The sequence below is a fragment of the Belonocnema kinseyi genome, chromosome 10 (assembly GCF_010883055.1).
Source record: "Belonocnema kinseyi isolate 2016_QV_RU_SX_M_011 chromosome 10, B_treatae_v1, whole genome shotgun sequence".
NCBI lineage: Eukaryota > Metazoa > Arthropoda > Insecta > Hymenoptera > Cynipidae > Belonocnema > Belonocnema kinseyi.
This window is the reverse complement of record NC_046666.1, coordinates 5543730-5552911: the sequence shown is the minus strand read 5'-3', so window position 1 is coordinate 5552911 and position 9182 is coordinate 5543730. Positions and strand designations below refer to the sequence as shown.

General features: G+C 28.7%; 1 protein-coding gene across 1 annotated transcript in view; it reads left to right on the top strand.

The window, feature by feature from the left end:
- Positions 1-315: 315 nt before the first annotated feature.
- LOC117181648 (waprin-Thr1) overlaps positions 316-9182 on the top strand; it is a 14767-nt gene continuing 5900 nt past the window's right edge. Inside the window, exons 1-2 of the mRNA XM_033374543.1 lie at positions 316-416; positions 5258-5320. Of these exons, the coding sequence (XP_033230434.1) occupies positions 410-416; positions 5258-5320 (70 nt within the window). The 5' untranslated portion in view covers positions 316-409. The remainder of the gene's footprint in view (positions 417-5257; positions 5321-9182) is intronic.

The window sequence follows — 9182 nt, the reverse complement described above, 5'->3', positions numbered from 1 at the left end:
ATCTTCGATTCAAATACATTTCTTTTGATTCAGATAAATTTCTTTTGATTCAAATACATTTCTTTTTATTCAAATAAATTTATTTTGATTCGAATAAATTTCTTCTAATTCAGATAACTTTTTTTTTTATTCAAATACATTTTTGGGTCCAAAAAAATAGTTTTTTATTTCTTTGAGAATTTTTCCTAAATTTGAAATTATTTTCTTTATTTTGAATTTATTTTGGATTTGATTAAAAGCTAGTTGAAAGGAAGCGTTCCTTTAATCTAAAACAAATATATCTCTGATTGTCTGCTTGCATGCAGAGTCAGGAGAGATACCAGAAACTTTTCAGTCGCACTGGTGCCTCTGAGTGAAACAGATCCTCAATATTGATATCAGGCTTGAAATAGAATAATACACCTACGATATGGCAGGTGGGTCACTTTATTTAAAAAGAGAATTATTTATTTAAATAATAAATTGTAGAACGTGAAAATATTAAAATAACTTTGATCAAATTCGACTGAATGTTAAAAAATTCAAAAGTTGAAGTACAACTAGTCATTTTATTATTGCATAATGCCTAATAATTATATTTTTTGTATTACTGGTTTATTATAATAGAGGACGTTAGAATTTGAAAATCTCTGTGTGATACTTTTTTTCAAAATAAAATCGGTAAGTGATAAACAAATTTTGAGGATTGATAAATTGGGTTGCAAAAACAATAAATCCCATTTCAGAACCCTCTTCGAGGTCATAAAGGTATTAAATATCGTGAAATCCTGACATTTTGCACAACTATTAAAAAAATTTTATGTTTTTGAAACTAATAAAAATTGACAAAGTTTTAAAAACTCGACCAACCATTTAAAGCATTTTTCAATTTCAATTATTTTTAGTTCCACAAGGTATCCATATTATGGCTGGAGTTGCAAATTTATAGTTGAATAAAAAAAATTTGTGAAAAGTTTTTCCGATTTGCAATTTTTGCCATATAAAAAATCGGACCTTGGAAATGGTTGCAAATCTAATAAATTTGAGAAAGTAACTCGAAAATCGTGCTGTAACTTTTTATAATTTTTTAATACTATTTTTTACAAATAGAATGTTTTCGTATTTTTGAACATGTTACGGGCCCAGAAAAGGTTGCAAACCGGGACTTCTTATTTTAAAACTATTTTATGTATTATCAAAAATTGAAATCTTTTAGACTCAAAAGTTATTTTTATTGGTTATGTTACTGTTATCGCTATTCTTATCGCTATTGCTTTTTTTATTATTGTTATTGCAATTGATATTTTTATTTCTAGCACTATTGTTATTGATATTTTTTTTGGTATTGTTACTTATACTGATATCGTTACTATATTGTTAACACTATTTCTGTCACTGTTGTTGTTGCCATTGTTATAATTATTGCTATTTATATTGCTACTGTTATTGTTATTTATATTGATAGTATTACTGCGATTGCCCTTGATATTGCTATTAGCATTATTAATATTGTTAACGCTATTCCTATGGTTGTTACTGATATTAGTACTGTCACTGTCACTGTCACTGTTACTGTTACTGTTGTTGCTATTTTTATTTTTATTATTCCCAAAAATTAGAGTTATGTTTTTATACAGCATCATGTTAAAGATTGAAAAACTAATTCAGATATAAAAAACCTAGAATTTTGATAGGAATCAATGCAAAATAATCAAAGGCTGTAGCAGGATAAGCATGAATAAGTGGCTCCTCATATGAGATAAATGTACCCCAAGTCTTAACTAGAAAAATAATTTTTTACAAAAGTTATAAACAAATTTTGAAAAATCAAAAAGTCCAATTTTCTCGAAAACGACTTGACCGATCTTGATGGTTTAAATGTATGTGGTATAAACAGTACTAAGGAAGTTCTGAAAAAAATTCAAAAACCAATTCTGTTAGTTACAAGGAGATGACAAAAATTATTATAATTTTTAAATAATTGTTTTGAAAGGACGTACTTTTGGAATACCAACCATTTTTTTCCTATACCATGCTCACATTCAAGTATTCAACATATGTTTTTGCTGAAATGATCGTAGCGGTACTTCATAGTTTAAAAAATAAAAACTACTCGCTTGGCCCCTCATATGTATGCAATTCAATGAGAATGAGGGGCAAACTTCATTATCAGCTTATGACGCAGTAAGATATACTCAGTGGTGTAATATAAACCAGATGCAACAAGCACCATTCGATTAGAAACACATTTTCTCGTGAATTTCCCAGTCACAGTGTCAATTGATTATAAGTAGATAGGAAATACTACTCTTTGTTTACTGCTGACACTTGCCAAACTAATTTTATGTTTGCCCAGGACGCACCACGTGGAGGTCGTCAGTCAGATTAGCATCCCTTACTTTATTTACACTATATATAACTATATACATCCTCTATTAATAACTTTACAAAACATATATACACTATATACACAAGATACCCAACAATTTACATATATACACTTCATGTGCACAAAACATATGTATATTATTTTAAAGCTGAGATTCTCAGTGATTTATTCACAAAACAGAATATTCATTTTGTCATCGAAGAAAACAGTGACAACGACTAATCCCCAGATTTAAAATAATATACATATGTTTTGTGCATATGAAGTGTACCTATGTAAATTGTTGGGTATCGTGTGTGTGTACTCGTATATAGTGTATATATGTTTTGTTAAATTATTAATTCAGGATGTATATAGTTGTATATAGTGTAAATAAAATGAGGAATACTAATCTGGTGCATCCTGAGCAAACATGAAATTAGTTTGGCAAATATCAGCAGTAAACGAAGAGAAGTATTTTTCGATGTGCTTGTAATCAATTGACACTGTGACTGAGGTATTCACAAGAAAATGTGTTTCTAATCGAATGATGCCGATGCATCTGGCTTATACCACACCATTGAGTATATCTTATTGCGTCATAAGCTAAAAATAAAGATGGCCCCTCATTCACCTGGAATTGCATACATATGAGGGGTCAACCGAGTAGCTTTCATTTTTTTAAACTATGAAGTACCGCTACGATCATTTCCGCAAAAATATATATTGAATACTTGAATGTGAGCATTATGTATAGGTAAAAATGGTTAGTGTTCCAAAAGTACTTCCTTTCAAAAAAATTATTTAAGAACTATAATAATCTTTTTCATCCACTTGTAATCAACAGAATTTTAGTTCTTGAATTTTTTCAGAACTTCCTCAGTACAGTCTACATCATATATTTTAACCATCAAGATCGGTCAAGCAGTTTTCGAGAAAATTTGATTTACTGATTTTTCGAAATTTGTTTATAACTTTTGTAAAAATATTTTTTCCAAGTTAAGACTTGGAGTAAATTTATCTCATATGGGAAGCCACTTATCCCAGCAATATGGATCACATCCGAGTGGGGGGTACCCAGACCATGCTTATCCTGCTACGGCCTTTGAAATTCGTTTCATACTTTGCGTCGATTGTCAAAACCTTGCATTTCGATTTTAATAAGTAAAAATCAACAAATTTTCAAAAGCGAAGACGAATTGGAAAAATTGAAATTTTAGAATAGAATCACCTGCGCATTAAATTTTTTTTCTTATTCTCCGTAAACACTTAATTAACAGAATTACTTTGCGATTAGCCATGTACAGTCATTTTCCTGGTGAACGTTTTCAAGGAAAATAAGAAAAAACTCCCTCATAAAAATAGTCTGAATAATTGAAGAGTGCCAGTAAAATGTAATTAAAGTGAGAAACCACAATTATCCATCATTCATTTGTCATGAATCTTTATATTACCTTATATCGCGTATTTTTCCGAGAATACAGATTTTGTAATTCACACCACGTGTATGTATGTATGCATACTCAACAAATAACATATATTCATAACATAAGGATAAATGTTGTATAAATAAAAAATAGTTTATTTCATTAATTTTCAATAACATTTTAATTCGTGGTAAATAATCCTACACAAAATAATTTAATGTAAGAAATGTGTTTATTGTTTATTTATACGCTTTATGATAATTGCTACGTCATACTTATATGAACTATGTTTTTTAATTATGATACTAATTTCAAAGTTAAAACAATCACTTCATGCAAATAATTTTTTTTAATGAAAAAAAACTGACTCGTCCCGGATTTGAACCGGGAAAACCACTATCTATATTTTATTATTTTGTTGAAAATTATCTTTTTTTTGGGTTTAAAATTAATATTGTATGAAATTTTTTTTATTTGAAAATTTAAAACTTGTTGAAAATTTGTTTTTGTAGCTCGAAAATTCATCCCTGTTCTTAGAAATTTCATCTTTTTTTTATTAAAAATGCAATCTGCTTTGGATAAGGATACAATCATTCTGTTGAAAATTCGTCTTTTTTAGTTAAAGTCTACTGGCTTTTGATTTAAAATTAATTTTGTTGTGTGGAAATATCAAATTACAATTTGATAGAAAATTCAACTATTCAGTTTCAATGTAAATTTTTGGTTGAAAATTCATATTTTTGTGTCAAAAATTCAACTGTTTTCTGGAAAATTTGTCCTTTAGGCTTCAAAATTAAAAAATATGATTAAATTTTGTTTTTAACTGAAAAATCTTTTTTGATTACAAATGTAATTCTTTTCCTGAAAATTCGTCTTTTTGGTTTGAAAATTCCTCTTTTTGAATAAAAATGTGACTGTTTGATTGGAAATTAATCTGTTTTTTTAAGGGTTCAATTGTTTTATTGAAAAATTTTTTTCGGTTGAAATATCAACTACCTACATTTTTCGTTGAGAATTAATCTTTTTGCCTTGAAAATTCAAGAATTTGATCAAAAAATCAACTATTCAGTTGAAAATGATCCCGCTTGTTGTAATAGTATATTTTCGGGTTTTTGGGTCAAAAACTTAATTATTTGGCAGAAATTTAATATTTGTTGGTAAAAAATTCATCCGGCGGAAATGAACGATATACCTCTTTCTGAATTATAGCTAAAGTACAGTTTATTATTATTTACCATATTTTAATCAGTATAAATAAATTGGTAATTTCAATTATTATTTAAAATATTATATACTGCTATTTGACTTTTTTATTTTGTCACAATGCGTATTTTCCTATTTCATTCAATGAAACTAAAAAAATACCTGATTTTATAGTTGAAATTTATAGTAATAATTTAATTAGTTAGATTTTTACTACGTAATTCAGATTTAGAGATTATATGAAGAATGAAAGAAGAAATTAAAATTTTATTTTTTTCAGCAACGGAATCATTTCTGGTCGTCCTTCTTCTCCTAATCGCCCAATCGATGGCCCAACTATCTCGTAAGTAAAAAATATTTAAAGAGTATCTTTCTTTAAATAAAAACAAATACATCTTTCAATTTGTTTAATACCTTATTTGTAAAAAACAAATTAGTTTTCTACCTAAAAAGTTGCATAAAAGTTACATAAAAGATCATCTTTTAAATGAAATAATTAATCTTCTACTAGAAAAATAAATTATTGACAAATTGATTTAGCTTTTAGGCAGGAAATTCAATTTTAAACAAAAAATATGAGTTTTTAACGATAAATATAATAGTTGATACTTCAATAAAAATATTTTTTGATTTTAAATCAAAAATAGTTAAATTCAAACAAAAAAGACCAAGCTGTTGCATTTTTGACTAAAAAGATTAATTTTCTACTGAAAGAGATCAATTTTCAACAACGACAAACAAAAAATTGTTCATCAAAGTAATTAAAGTTTTAACCAATGCGATAAATCTTTTTAAAAAAATAGAATATTTAATATTTCAATCAAAAAAGATTTTAATTTGAAAAAAAGTTGATTTAAATGAAAAAAGCGAAAAAGATGAATTTGTAATTCAAAAGGATCGATTTTCTTTCCAAAAATACGAACGTTTAACGAAGCAGTTCAATTTTCGATCTACAAAAAGGTTAATTTTCAACCAAATGGTTTAATTTGAAAACAAAAAATATTATTGTTAGAAGTTAGTTGAATTTTCAACCGGAAAATTTAATTTTTCAACAAAAAACTTTATTTTCAACAAACAAAGATGACTTTTCTAGAAAAGAAGATTTTTTAAGCAAAAATATTAGAATTTCTAGCCAAAAGAGATCAATTTTGAATGTATCTGAAATTTTGAAATTTTTCCAAATCCTTTTTCATCTATAAATATTGTTCCAACTACAATTTAAAATAATACATTTAAGTTAATTTCCAATATAAATATGAAATATTTATTTATCATTATACAATATAATTTAACGATTATTTAAGCACAGTTTCTATTTTGCAAAGTCATTAGTAGAATACTTAAATTTTCAGTTCAGAAAATTAATTTTCAACAACAAAAAAAAAACGAATTTTTAACAAAATAGTTAAATTTTCAACCAATAAAATTAATTTTTAACGAATTAGTTCAACGTTTACAGTGTCCACTGATTAATTGCATTCTCAACAAAAACATAAATTTTTTATGAAAAATGTGATAGTCGAATCTTCCTTGATAAATTCGAAATGTGAATTTAACAATCCTTTTAATACGCAATACTGACTCATTGTTCTCTGCTCAAGGAGAGTCGAGAGAAGAGTTTTACTTTTACACCCACATGCGAATGTATGCATTATCAGCTCAGTAAATCTTGACAAGGTCAATGACTAACATTCGCAGAAACAATATGCTATGTTGAGCATAGAACCATTATATCGTTGATATCATGCAATGCAATTATTTGCAAAGTATAATTTAAGAATTTATTAGCTCAATAAAACAGAAATTGTTTTTTTTTATTCTCCAAACAAAGAACATTTATTTTAGTCCTGTGTTTGATCTCGTTAAATAAAACTGTGATCAATTCTGCAAAGTTCAACAGTAAAGCAGCATTATTTATAATTTTCTCAAAAAGACAATTTTTAGATTTTACACTTTCAAATTTACCGCCATTCCTGGCGCCCTCTGGCTTCCGCGTCTAGTACTTGCGTTGACCCGAAGAAGATGGCATTCCTCACTTCGAACGAGAATACATTTACACCACCTTGTCGCAATTCACAAATAAAATCGTGATCCGTAATTAAATTGAACCTAATTTTAATAATTAGCTTGAAAAAACAGGTGAAATACTTAATGAATGGAAAATTATTTTTTTCTAATAAAGTTTATAGTGCTGTATATTCAATCAATTCTTTCCGTCTTCCTAACCTCGAATCAACACGTTGTTTCAGAAATTGCTAGGAAATTTGAGCAACAATGATTAAATATTTTTCCCAATCTCCAGGCGAGAATTATTTTAACTTGATTTGATTTTTAAAGTTTACCTTATCATTTACGATAAGCCTTTGAAGCCAAATAAAGTTACCAATTTCTCTCCTGAAGTATGATTTTTAAACCAGAATATCAGATTAGTTTATACATAATTAATAAATCAAAATGAATATTACTTATAAAATATCATATTTGGATTATAGCTGAACATGCTTGTTCATACTCACACAATTGAGGTTCCGGATGCAATAACTCGCCCGACACGCGAATAGTCAAATAATTCTTGCCCGTTTCTCTTACACCAGGCAAATTTTAAAAGTCGCGAAAATAGTAAAAAAAATGTGGACTTGTTGAAAATAATAAAACGGAAAATATTTCCTCTTGAAATTTTCTTGTCGCACAATTATTCTTAATAGAAAAATGAATAACTAAAAAATGTTCAACTCCAAAATCAATGAGTTTTAAAAATATAAGTTGTCGTAACTTGGCTAAATATTCTTGAAATAGTTTCAAACTTGGTGTATAAACTCAGTATAGTATACAGATGCCTATAGAAAAATAAAAAATCGCAAAACAGTATATTGTTGATTAATATTTAATTTCAAAATGAAATCGGTCAGTAGCTACTTTTATATGAATTCGCCGAAAAAAATTATTGAGGGAACTTTCAGTTTGAAAAAGCTTCAAGCGAGACATTTGTTCCCTAGTACTAAAGAAAGATTTCTGAAAAGTTTCAGATCCTTTCATCTAAAATTGACGGAAATCTCAATTTTATAAGTAAACGTGCGACGCGGTCATCATTAACTCTGGGGACACAAAACATCCCAGTGGGCACAAAATTTGGCGACGTCTTTACGACATCGTTACGACATCTTTACGATATCCTATGTCCATGTCGCTTCGGTGTCTTTGCGATATCGTAAAGACATCATCAGATCATACGACTTATTTATGATATCGTAAAGACGTCTTAACGACATAGACATAGGATGTCGTAAAGTTGTCGAAAAGATGTCGTAACGATGTCGCCAAACTTTGTGCCCACTGGGAACCCTAAACAAATTCAAACATCGAGTCCTGAAAAATAAAATGGTTAGCACGCTTCTATAGATGATGCTTTGTAATCGCAGAGTCAACGTCCCTCGTTTTTTTTGTCGGCGGATCCATATAAAAACGTCGCATTTTGCAATTAAATATTAATTAACAATATACTATTTTGCGATTTTTGATTGTTATATAGGCATCAGTATACTATGCTGAGTGTGTACACCAAGTTTGAAACTATTTAAAGAATATTTGGCCAAGTTGCAACGACTTTTTTTTAAACTCATTGATTTTGGAGTTGCAAATTTTTTAGTTATTCATTTTTCTATTAAGTATAATTATGCGACAAAAAAATTGAAAGAGGAAATATTTTCCGTTTTCTTATTTTCAACAAGTCCACATGTTTTTGATGGTATTTTCACGACTTTTAACATTTTGCATGGTGTGAGAGAAACGGGCAAGAATTACACGGGCCAACAATTCTCAGAACCAGAGACCAGACCTACTATACCCGAAGGTTTTTGCTGCGCTGAATCCGAATCTGACCTCAGAAAAATTCCATCACCCTCAGTTTTCGAGATATTCTAACCTAAAAGGGTCAAAAACCCGTTATTTTGATGCGTTCGAGGCCCCGTAACATCGCGAAAATTTTTTTTTTCACAAACTGACAATGGCATCGTAAAGAACTACTCTTTACCTTCAAAATGCGATGCCTAACTTTCTGATAAGATTTTTCATAGCCGAGATATGGCGGATTCAAATATGAAAATTTTCACCCCCAAGCCCGGTAACTTTCGAGCCCATAACCTGAAACTCCCATAACCCGATTTCCTCTACCCCCAAACCCGGTTACGTGCGTATCATTGAGCTTA